The 12,549-nt window shown below is 32.8% G+C and overlaps 2 protein-coding genes across 7 annotated transcripts in view; both read left to right on the top strand.

The window, feature by feature from the left end:
- ptc (protein patched) overlaps positions 1-4,000 on the top strand; it is a 66,395-nt gene extending 62,395 nt beyond the window's left edge. Inside the window, exons 9-11 of one of the 2 annotated variants that reach the window (XM_012298261.2) lie at positions 37-525; positions 742-865; positions 1,438-4,000. In XM_012298261.2, coding sequence (XP_012153651.1) covers positions 37-525; positions 742-865; positions 1,438-1,583 — 759 coding nt within the window. In that variant the 3' untranslated portion in view covers positions 1,584-4,000. The remainder of the gene's footprint in view (positions 1-36; positions 526-741; positions 866-1,437) is intronic. The other variant, XM_012298262.2, reaches the window with a different exon arrangement.
- Positions 4,001-5,735: 1,735 nt separating this feature from the next.
- On the top strand, positions 5,736-10,083 carry LOC100879993 (actin maturation protease). 5 transcript variants are annotated; one of them, XM_076536694.1, is made up of 5 exons: positions 5,736-6,041; positions 6,668-6,841; positions 6,923-7,108; positions 7,165-7,497; positions 7,581-10,083. In XM_076536694.1, the coding sequence occupies exons 3-5, from the start codon at positions 6,939-6,941 to the stop codon at positions 7,780-7,782; spliced, it is 705 nt and encodes a 234-aa protein (XP_076392809.1). In that variant the 5' UTR covers positions 5,736-6,041; positions 6,668-6,841; positions 6,923-6,938; the 3' UTR covers positions 7,783-10,083. The 5 variants fall into 5 exon arrangements, with proteins under 5 accessions (XP_076392809.1, XP_012153648.1, XP_076392806.1 ...); XM_012298258.2 differs by having other exon boundaries at positions 6,668-7,108; XM_076536691.1 differs by lacking the exon at positions 5,736-6,041 and adding an exon at positions 6,058-6,220 and having other exon boundaries at positions 6,668-7,108.
- The last annotated feature ends 2,466 nt before the right edge of the window (positions 10,084-12,549 follow it).

Here is a 12,549-nt window from a genome sequence, read left to right as displayed (position 1 = left end):
TTTGTCTCCGTTCTAACTGTACCGTCATTTTTTTAGAGTTTCGTTACGAGTATCGGGAGCAGGGATCGAAGGATTCGTTTGGCTTTGGAACACATGTTCGCGCCCGTAATTCATGGGGCACTTACGACGCTTCTGGCAATCGCAATGCTAGCCTTCTCGGAGTTCGATTTCATCGTTAGATATTTTTTCCTGGTACTCCTGTGCCTGATCGGAATTGGTTTGGTGAACGGACTGTTCTTCTTCCCCATTTTGTTATCGTTGATTGGACCATCTCCAGAAGTGATACCCAACGAGCATCCGGATCGTATTTCAACGCCAACTCCTCCTGCCTCACCGATTGTTAGAAGATCGAAGCCACCTGCGCCTCCGAGGAGATCGTACAAAATTGATAATGCTAGGTTACACGCTGAACCCTCGCTAACCACGATCACAGAGGAACCCAATTCCTGGCATAGTACACAAGAATCTTGCATTATAGTTCAGCCAGAGTTGAAGGTCGAAACAACGTCCACGTGTGGCAATCAGGTACGTTTCGAAATCCGTACAATTGTCCTGATTCCCTGTATCTTTCATGCGATACTTCCTTCAGAACATCATTGAAGTGAGAGTGATTTTTTTATACACCCAGACGCTTCCTGTAACTGCTTATACCACGAATATCTCCTGTTTGTTTTGATGATGCAAGTACTCTGATTCCGTGAAGCATGATTAACGCGTGTGCTTTTGTTTTTTAACTAACAGAACTGTAGCGGATCAGATACAAGTGGGTCTAGTCGAATGTCACCAGTGACGTCAACATCTCATATCACTACTAAGGTCACTGCGACGGCTAATATCAAGGTTGAAGTTCACACGCCGTTAACCAGTGAGTATCTAACGTTTGACTGAAAATCCTTTTGCCTATTAAATTACTTATATAGATCGTTTTAAAGGTCTGAGTATTTTTATCCTAAGTAATACGCCAAAGATATTTTAAGTGACATGATAGAACTTCATTTGTGTGACTGGAATCATTAGAAACTATTGTCTGAACATCATAATTTTATTGTACATTCAGGTGCAACGTAGGAGAATTAGGTTTTAACTTTCTCTAAATTTACAGTTTTTCTAGGTCCTAGTTTTCTTTAAGTCCACATAATTCCTAGGTCTACATTCTCCAGTGGTCCTCATTTTCGTCTATCGACTCCGTAAACCTACTTTTTTTTAGGGTTATCTTTTTTCTAGCTCTACTATTATCTTAGAACCAACTTTTCTCTAAGTTCACATTTCCTCTAAATTCTCCAAAAACCAAAAGCAAATAATGGAAGACTTTCGCCCCTTTTTCCCTAAAACACAACTGCGTTGTTCCTAAATGTACATAAATAGTTTAATTTGATCATTTATTTGTATAGTAATATATTTAGAGAGTTTATGTTAATTTTCCGTATAAAATTATTGTAGGTACAGTGGATCGTAGCGAGAAATGCAGGCACACGGGTTCCACTAGCCGAAGGAGCTCGCGCTGCAGTGCGAACGTTAATGCTGGGGAGTCTTCCGGTTCTAGTTCGGAACCGGATTCAGACTCTAACCCAAATAAACATTAACAATAAGTACCGGGACGACCGGCAGCTACTGCTCAAGTACCATGCAAAGCGGGAACATACAGAAGGCTGACTAGGATAGATTTATAGTCTCTCTACTCCTCTTTCCTTTAGTTATGTATACAGCCATGTGCGAGTACCTAAATTTTATATACTAGTGACACTATTCGAGATACGTTTGCGGAAAATTTCTTGTATATATGTATTTAACCTTGCTTTCAAATTACAGCTATTACAGTGTTTCAGTTAGTGTTCTTTGAAATGATTTTTTGTTAACTAATAATAGTTAATTCATAATTGTTAATTGTTAATTCAGTGAAAATGTAATATTAAAAGAACGAATTGTACTGACACATATGCTGAAATAGGTTTATTATAAAACAGGCGGTAACAGTTTAGTTCTGTAGAGTCTCGCTATATGGCCGTAATTGGGGATGAAACAGAAATTACGGAAATGACTATAGATGTAATTCTTGCCATACAGCGATTGTTAAAATCCTATCTAAATTTCAGAATTCCTCATTCGAAATTTGAAAATTTCAAATTTAACAATTTCTGAATTACAAATTTCCAAACTTGAAAATCTGAAAATTAAATTTCTACGTTTTAAAATTAAAAAATTTAGAGGCTTGAAAGTTGAATAATTTGAAAATAAAAAGGTGGCCGTAATTCGAAAGCATAGTTAAATGAACTACATACGTTTGTATAAACGTTGTTTACTGCCTTTGTATCCTCCGTCCCACAAATTATGAAACGTCCTGTACATTAAGAATCACTGCCTACGCGAACAAATCTCGAATGGTGTGAAAAATTAAAGTTCCCTAACAATTTTAATTGATTCGGGTATTCGCACATAGCTACCGATACAACGTGCTTATCTTATTTGAACTTAAAGAAAAAGAAACAAAAGTATTATGGACTCAAAAAGATGCTTTTACGTTCACTGAATCGATACGCACAGTGAAATATTGTATATAAACGTTTTCAAAGACGCATTTATGTATCATACGTTCAATGTAAAACAGTGTGTGCGAATGATGTATTCGTTATTGAATGTGTGATAATTATTGGGTATAAATGAAACGATATGTTCAATAACTCGACTTAAGAGCACATCAAAGAAAATATATACTTTACTACGCTCTGTGGTATACGACGGTTTCCATGAAACTATAAGGATATTATTTTACAAATTAGAACATTTTTTATCGTCTCATATGTAATTATCTACGACGTAATTGTTACTAAATGCAGAGATTTTCAACGATTATATCATTTTTTTTCTTCCTAATAACATCTCGTAAAGTTATGCGAAACAAATGTTTAATACCTACTTTTTCCATAATGTTCAATCGTCATAAATACGGAACTGTACTGAGATATTTCCCTTTAGAAGATAAAAATAGTGTTATACGCATAATGTATGCACTGAAGTTTTTGCGAATGACGACGCATCATTTTTAAGCGAATAAAATGCATTTATTGAATCATTTGTACCTATTTGGGTACTTAAATGGCCGAACGTTTACAGATTACGTTTACGTAATACCGTTAGGGATAACTTCTTCTAATTTAGAAGTAATTACGAAAATGTAGACTACTCGCGACGCTTCTTGTAATGAACTACAATGTGGTGCCTTAAAAAAGAAGATTATAAAATTTTGAATAATCACTATTTATTGTATTGCTAACAGTAACGTGCAGTGTGTATATGACTCAAAGGATATTAAGCCTAAAATCTATTTATTATTTATTATATGTCTTCACTTTGATATCAACGACTATTTAAAACAATTTGTTTTGTACAATGTCTATTTCATATGATAATTTGTAAAAAATACTTTTAATTATTTATGTCATTCTATATAATATTTTTATAGAAGATCGTTACTTAATTTAAATAAAATATAAGTCAATTTATCTGATTCGTACCTCTAATGTAAAAATGTGTAATATATTATTCAACAACTAATATCTACGGTATATGTTTTGATAAGTACGTCACAGAATTATGTACAATAAGAGAAGTATTTTTATGTGAAGTCATATTTGTAAACATGAAGAATACAGATAAGGTATTTAATGAAAAAAGATGTTCTATTATAGATGTAGAATCTTTACTTTGTGCATAAGAAACGTTTTCGTAAGGAAAAAAATAGTCAGTGTACCTCCATTATTCATTCTAAATTCTACCATAATTCTACACGATTCAAATGTATGACGCCTTGTAAACATACTCCGAAATATAAAGACAATAATGTTTCCTGTTACTATGACTTTTTATGGGGGTACAACAATTACCTTACTATTACTTTTAGTACTACAAAGCTCATTATTTTTATATATTGAATATAGAAGCGATTAATTGTATGATTTATAATCTTCATTTGTACATAAATATAATGATAATATTATAATAATTTAAAGTAGACTTTATTCCTTATTTCAATCCTCCTCATATTTTGAGAATATTTATTAAGAAAATATTTGTAATTCGAATCTATACATACTGAACTGCTAAGAATTATAAATAAATTTTCGAACACTATTTTAAGTAAGTATTTTTGACCATAATCATGTCTAAAAAATGTACAATAGAAATAAGAAATGACACTGAAATTGTTTGGAAAAATAATTTTTGAAGTATTTTATACAAATTAAACTATCATTTAATGATTAAAAAATAATTGTTTTAATATTATTCTCCATGTACCTCCATAATTAAGTGCTTATTATTCCTTCTACTATATACCAAAAATTAAAAGTCAGAAAGAATTCTCATTTATTAAAGGAAGAAAGTGTTTTATCAATGTAAAGAATTAGAAATTAATTTAATATGCTGGCTAAGTTCTATTTATACAAGTGTTATATTTATATTCACAAATGATTATATCTTACGTTTGATACTAATTTGAAAAATTTCTATTTAAAGTATTGTAATCGCCTGAAATTGTTAAACAATCCTTTAGAACAAAGTTATATTTAAATTTTTTGTGTTTTGTGGTTTATAGTTTTAGTGGCTCCCCGTAGTGCGCATTCTAGAAATTTCTAACGCGCCAAATGTAATTGTACAGTAATATAATTGAAGTTATTACAGAAGTATTAAATAACAGATACGATAAATTTTCTATGATTACTATTTGCAGTTGTTCATCCAAATAATATTTCTATTTCTACAGTAAGAAATATAACTGGTATAATAAAGACCTCAAGACAAACATTTCCATTGCACTATGCATTCCGTAAGATCTTGGAATCCCGCGAATAATGACACATTCCAAAAATCCTAACCAATAAACTAACATAATTCTATAGTGCTATCAGTTTTGCAGAAAAACAATAGGTTGTGATGCTAACTTGATTATAGAAGAGAACTGTTGCATTCCGATCACGGACTTTATAGGGAAAGATGTTAGGTTGGTGTCCATGGAATGTTGAACCGCTTTGTTTGACGTGGCGCGCGAAACAAGTTTAAAATATCACTAAAATGAATATTTGACCATTTATTTTATCTTGTAAAATTAGTAGCTTTCGATTGGCTTTAAAATCAGTAAATTTCAAATTCTCTACGAGATTTCTTCTTGAATCTTCAACTTTGTTCTATCGACCAGTTTTGGATCCTCTTTCCAAGATTTCCCTCGTTCAATCCAGGATTGCGCCACACCCCGTCCATCGATGATCTTCGATTTTCGATCCACTTCCAAACCGAATACAAAAATTTGCATGCACAAAGGAACGAAATCTAATCAAAATCAATTCGACACGACCCACACTAAATAATTTTTGTATTTTCAATTATCGAGCTCCGACATTTCCACTGCTCGATCACCCATATTGAATATGTTGAACAATAGAATTAATATACGACGTATACATTAGCCCGTTTTGAATTTCCGCTCTTATATCGGTACACATTATTCGATACGATAACGTTTAAGCTATCTTCACACCGTGGTAATACAGTATGTAAAGCAAGGTTCACGCGACAGCGTAATAATAGTAATTTGAGTGCATGTTCCATGCAAACGTACCGAAATCCCCGTACCTGTCGAATCTACGTGAAAAGAGATAAATAATAAATTTCCCGATGCTAGGGTTCTTGCAGACAATGCACTTGCCCAAACTGATAAATCGTCTTCGAAGTTGCAGCAGCACCTGCGAGAAATTTCTTATCAGACTGTATGTCGTGACAGAAGTCTGCGAATAAGGCATGGTGCGCTATGCCAACTTGAGATCTTCCTCGGAGAGGATTAAATTGTAGAGTCGTATCGAGCGAGTAATTGTCATTCGTTAGAGATTCGTGCAGCCGAACGAACCTTTAATATCGTCACATCAATGCACTTGAGTGTTAATTCTTATTTCTATCGAAGAATTACATAATATATGTGCATGAGTCACAGGGTGAATAGGAGGGACGTGCAAACGTCAAAATCGTGCTGCAGCGATCTTCTCGCGTTTTAGGTACGGTAAACAAATAATGATCGTCCGGTTGATTGTCTGATCTAAATTACATCTACCGTGTATGACAATAATATATAACGTCGAATCGTTAATCGTTGCTTGACACAGATATTATCGTCAATTGTTATTCCGTCCAATGTCGATCGTGCTATGTGCTGCCATTAGAATTTTTACAGCAAGTACGTTCTCGTATTAAATTCTGTTAGAAGTGTTCAAACTGTTCTCGAAAGAAAATAAATATGTTGCTGTCGGTTGTCACGTATAGTAATCGATTTTACGAGAATGAGTGCTTTCGATGATGTCGTTCGAAGTTTTCGCAATTCATGTCTGCTGGAACGATGACAGATGCCGTATAGTATATTTCTCAAGGTTAAATGACTAACGTATAAATGCAGTTATAGTAATGCTGCATCCACGTAAATAGTTTCGTTTCGTTCTTTTCCTCGTACTCCATTTTTTTTTCGCGATAAAGTGACAGCAGAAAAAAGACGATTCGAAGCACACGTACAGTTTAATTATTTTTAAAAATTAAATACAGTTATCTTGATTTCCTCTGATTTTTGTTATTGATTATTACTTACTATTTTGATTATAAGTTGCATGCTGTCTTTATACTGATATTTCAGCTTGGATCTGATCAAGGAATGCTAGCAAGGAGTTTACAATGAATGAGGGACTTTCTAATAAACAACAAGAGTACCAGTGAGAAATGGCAATTTTCAGATTGAAAATACTGAAGTGTAGACGCATGATTTCATAGCCGTGGAAACTGTCGTCGTTTTATTATAACGTGCAACCAGGTATTTCTTAGTCGAACAAAGTAGCTGTCCGTATTGCATTTATTATTGAAAAATGCCAGCACCGCCTCCACCTCTCTCAAGTTTGCCAGAGGCACCTATGTGTGAAAAAACTGAAGTAAGCGATGCGGATTCCCTGCCTCCTTGGGCCAAACTTACTCTTACATCTGCAGAGGCAGAAATCGAGAAACTGATATCCAGAAATGAGTTGAAGGATGCAGAAGTAACATATTTTTGTCAAGTTGAACCAATTCTACAAGATGGGCCACAGTGAGTATCATAAAATAAAAATGTATTAGCATAGCCAGTACATGTTGTGTTTACAGATGTGGTTTGGTGGCCCTTGCTATGGCATCACAGGAGTACACGAAGCCAGTTTCTGTGAGTCAACTTCTAGCAGAGGCTCGTGTAAGGGGTTTCACACAACATGGAGAAGTATACAGTGTTGATTTCATGGGCACACTAGCAGCTGAATATTTACCTGACCATAGACCAGATATTTTAGTAGATCTGCAACAGTGTCCAGATACATTAACACATGCTTTGGCTCATGGAGCAATGGTACTAATTCCATATGACTCTGACTTCAATCATGCTCCGTGTTTAAAAAGAGGCCATAAAGCTCATTGGGCATTACTTGTCGGTCTAATTTCATCGAGGTATATTATAGTTTTGCAGATTAAATTTCATGTTTTATATTATGTTTATACATTATACCTAAGGTATTTGACATGCATTTCAGACAAGGATATCACGTCTTAGCGCGTCATGGAAAATCTCGTCATTTGGCTTGTTGGCCGTTGCGTGATTTAATTGAAAGCAATGGAAATTTGGAAGAAGAGGGAACAGCTAGACATGCTGGAGGATACGTCATACCAAAGGGAGGAGTTGGAGGACAGAGAGGTTTACGTGGTAGGGCATTGGCATTACACCCATACATATAAAATCGTGTACAAGAATTGTAGGTAATTAATATCACAGCGAAAGACAGAAATTACTAATAATAATTAATATTACTATATCCTCATTATGGTATATGGTAAATATTCAAGACATAACGTCTGCACAGCTGCTACGGAATTTAATCATTTGTAAAATCGTGATGCTTTTAAGTGACATGTGTTTTAATTCGCAATGCATTTTTAGTCAACATTTTTCAACGTGGGGGATGCCAGGCCCCAAATATCTGGTATCAGACGTAATGATAACAATTAATGGTATTTCATTCTTTAAACACTGACATGTAATGTAAATAATAATTTCTTACATGCAGGCAAACGGTTTGAGAATCTTTTCGTATTTCAAATATCAAGCTCTTCCTGTGATGCGACACGTATGTTAATCTGAAAGATGGGCATATACACGTGCATGAAGGGACAAACGCGCAGTAAAAAAGAAAAGAGAAATCTATAAAAAATATCTGCATAAAATAAATATCAAAGTGTACTAGATAGGTATTTATCGAAACCGTAACTAAATGGAATGAAAAGATCTAAGTATATTTATTTAGCGAGAATAGTGTAGGTATCAAATTCAGTAATTACAGATCTTTATTTTATGTTCGCATTGTGAATAAAGACTAAATCTATCGCAAAAGTCTCGCAATTGCATTTGAAGGCAATACAACTTAATAATCATGTGTTGTATAAAATTGAGCATGTTGAATTTAAGATGTGCAAATTACGTTACGTATTTAATTGTTCATTTACACGGTAGACTGTTTTTTTTGTAAATGTTTTGTGTAAATCGAGGCATCTAAGTAGAAACTGCTACGTTCGTTACATATCATTTACAACGATCTATAAATTTCAAGTCGACAGTAAACTTCAAGAAATAACATTTTAAAATGTTATTTAGAATTAATTGTACCAATACGTGGTACTTATATTAATTTCTGTTAGTAAGCTGAATAAGATTTTCTCGATTCACATTACACATTGTTTCATCGCGTTTTGAGAACAATACGCTTTCGAAACGAATTTTACAATATGCTTATTTTATTATGTATTTATTAATATTTAAGTACAAGCATAGCCTTTGTTATATCGATACGTACAATTGAAAAATAAAAAGCCTGAAAATATTTTGCGACTCTTCTCAGCTATGCAATGTTTAAATGTATTATATCAAATTCATCAAATAAGACGTGTAAAAGCATATTCAAAGGAGAAGCTATAAATTTGCAAACTTCGTGGTATTTAATTGGACGTAACAGGACGTCGCTGAAGAATGAGGAAACAATTAAAAGAAACATTGTACCCAAGTGCCGCAAAGAGTACGAGGTTCATTAATTTGAGACGAAGAGTTATAAGTCGAATAATTAATAGTAATTGTACGCCGTGCCTGTTCTCGCACGAAGCTTCACTCTATTAATTCATCGTCGCGTTGCAATCAAAATAATCTGTAAAAAGACAAAACATTTCACAATCATACACAATTTTCTGAATATGTACAATTTTTCATTTTGGTGTTTTTCAACGTAAATCAAAAGACCCGTTTTCCTGCTAAAACTTAGTGGAATTTATAGAATTCTTTCAACCAGGGAAACCGTTTTGTTTTAGTTTCGTATTTATATTTCAATTAATATCTTATTAGTGGGGCAGTTTAAATTCCAAGTCGGATTTTAAAATAGTCAATTAAATTCTGAATTTAATTGAGCGATAATTAATAATTAAACATTTAATTTCATAATAAAATTTTTTTAATTGGGAATTCAGTCTTAATTGTTAATCGAATGATTTTCTGATTGCAAATTAAAACTTAATTTTAATTAAAGTTTAATTATTGATTACCTTTTAATTATGCCTAGTCAAAGATTAAAATTTATTTGTTAACATCTCAAGTAAAAATAATAACAATTCCAGTTTATAATTAATCAAAAACATTGTAATTTGCAGCTTTAATTACAAATTCTAATTAATTTTCAATTAGGAAATCATTCAATCAACAACTGAAAATATATTCTTTATTAAAAAATATTTAGTTGTCGATTATACTTTAACTATGAGAAATTTTGAACCTGCCCTAATATTTGCTGTAATATATTGCATAGAATTTGATTGTATCGCTTGTGATCAAAAGTGCAACAAAGCAATTGGACAGTACATGTATCGTGTTATGTTATAAGAGATTAATAATGTGATCATTGTTAACAATTGTTTCCTTTGTGTACACGTATTTTACTTTATTTGTTATCGGTATTTAGCTTTAAACGTGAAACAAATACAAAGAGATGTTATAATTTATACGCGTGTTTCATTCAGTTTACTTTTGTATCATATTTTCTCTGTCTCTTTCTTTTTCATTTAAATCTTGATATTTTTTGTAAATTTTTGTGCAGCATTAATTGTATGAGATGCAGTGGTGCCATTCAAAGTTAACAAAAAAAAAGTGTGCCAATATTGTAAGAATCTTGAAAGAGATGGTCCTACTTTTATTCTGTTACAATTTGAAACGTTATAACATGTATTTAGAGAAGAAGAAAAGAAAAATACATAGGGCGGTTCGCGTCAAGTGTTTTCTTAAAAATTATGGCAGATGTCAATTTTATTCTGTTTTCCAATTAAACGGGGTGTAGAAACTTATCATTTAACACAATCTAATTCTATAGATTAATAACGACACTGTATTCGTATGTTATGTTTATAATAATATGTATCATGTATAGGTATTTCATGTTCAGTATATCAACGATAGGGGAGTTGAATTAAAAAAGACTAGAGTTCACTGTTATAAATTTATTTATTCAATTTCTTCTTTATGTATGTTCATTCCTCATTAATTTTTCATTCCTTAGAATTTATGGATTAATTTTTGTAAAATAAGTTCTGTTTCGTATCCAGTTTCAAGTTTATATTTTCTTGACATTTTCAATCAAAATAATGTTGGAAAACATTTTGTTGATTGCAAAATAAAAAATTTAGTTAGTTGAACATGCTATGTATAGTACAAATTTGTCTTCCTGACTAAAATGGCAATCAAAGGAAACATGTTTTAACTATTCCCAATAATATCCATGCGTTGGCACTTATTATGACTAACTTATCAAAGATATTCTTGCCTAAAACTAGCTGTATTATTGCATACTTTACATTTCAGAAAGGTGATTCCAGAAACATCAGAACGTAAGTCAATATTTGTTTATAATTGAATTTTCCTGTTACCACAGAAGTATCTCAGTGATGTAACATGTATTAAACATATAAAAAAGAAGTAGTTTATTGTAAAATAATTATTGCACTATGTGGGAAATATTTTGGAAGTTACAAGTATACATGAATTTCAAAAATTATATTTTACCGCGCACTATTTAAAAACAGTTCCAGTCTTTCGAAACAGAAAATTGCGTTTTTTTTATTAACTAAAACATTTTCATGTCTTGTTATAGATCATTAATTGATCAACGGTCACGCTAAAGTAAGAAAAATAGATTTATGACGGATTTGAAGATTTATATTTCGAAATTTTTTAAACAATAAACGACTTAACCACGTAACGGTGACAGATGGAACTAAGAAAAAAATAAAATAGCGATTTTCTCCAAAACTAGTGACTTTTTTATATTTTTGACATGTAGAAAAATGTGGACAAAAAAGTTGAAAAGTCAAGTACATAGGCGCGAGCAAATTCAATTTTGCATTAAAGTCTACAGGGATATGGTTTTTCGGTAATTAATCCTCCGTGGCATGTGCGGGCGGCGCGCAGGAGGAATATACACGATACAAGTATGCAAAATCGTTAATTACTCACTTTCTGAGCACAGTTTATGAACTTTTATGATTAAAGAATGGTCTGTAATACATTATTTACATGGTTCGATTATGAAAGTTCATAAATAATGTTCGGGTACTGAGTAATTAATTATTTTGTGTCAACATTGCGATACGTACATGATCCGCCTATGTCAATTCTACTGCGCATGCAAAGTGCAATATTTCGGCACTTTGACGACGTAGTATGGTTCCTGAGGCATTTAGAAACAAATTTCTATTAGGGTTTGATGCGTTTTGATGCCTAATAAAGCCAGAAAATCGATTTTTGTCGAAAACGGTACAGGTGGCGCCATCTAGCGGCGAGCGGCGGAACTACGAAAAACTAAAATTCCGATTTTCTCCTAAATTAGGCAATTGCACGTATTTCTGAGGGTCAGAAATCAATCTGTGACCTATCTAGAAGCTGTATATTGCCACAAGAACCTCCTCAGAGCGCTAGACAAGAAAATAGAAAAATAGTCCTAAACATGGACTAAAAAATTGGCGACCATCTAGCGGCGAAAGTTGGAACTACAAAAATATAATAATGCGATTTTCTCGAAAATTAGCGAACATTGAGGACTTCTGAGGGTGAGAAAGTGTTATGTGATCGCATTAGAAGCAAAATAAAGCAATCAAAGTTTCTTGAAAGCTTTAATAAAGAAAATAAAAAAAATGCCATTTTATGGAGAAAATTTGTGGCGCCATCTAGCGGCGAAACTGCGAATTAAACTGAAAAAACGTATGTCCGAACAAGCGTTAAGCGGTCAAATAGAAATTGATTTTCTGGGCTTAATAGACAAAAAAATGAATAACTTATTCAACAAAAATTGCTTTGAAATGTCTAAAGAAGCATACGAAGTCATCAAAGTTGCGAAATATTACTTTTTATATTTTTCCTTAACGCTTGTTCGGACATACGTTTTTTCAGTTTGGTTCTCAGTTTCGCCGCTAGATGGC

The sequence above is a fragment of the Megachile rotundata genome, chromosome 10, assembly GCF_050947335.1.
Source record: "Megachile rotundata isolate GNS110a chromosome 10, iyMegRotu1, whole genome shotgun sequence".
Lineage (NCBI taxonomy): Eukaryota > Metazoa > Arthropoda > Insecta > Hymenoptera > Megachilidae > Megachile > Megachile rotundata.
This window is presented reverse-complemented; position numbering and strand designations above follow the sequence as displayed.

Excerpts from the sequence above, each read along its gene's own strand:
- LOC100879993 (XM_012298258.2), top strand. The coding sequence starts at position 6,894 with ATGCCAGCACCGCCTCCACCTCTCTCAAGTTTGCCAGAGGCACCTATG. Across the intron at positions 7,109-7,164 it reads ATTCTACAAGATGGGCCACA|ATGTGGTTTGGTGGCCCTTG; the intron begins GTGAGTATCATA and ends TTGTGTTTACAG. Across the intron at positions 7,498-7,580 it reads GTCGGTCTAATTTCATCGAG|ACAAGGATATCACGTCTTAG; the intron begins GTATATTATAGT and ends CATGCATTTCAG.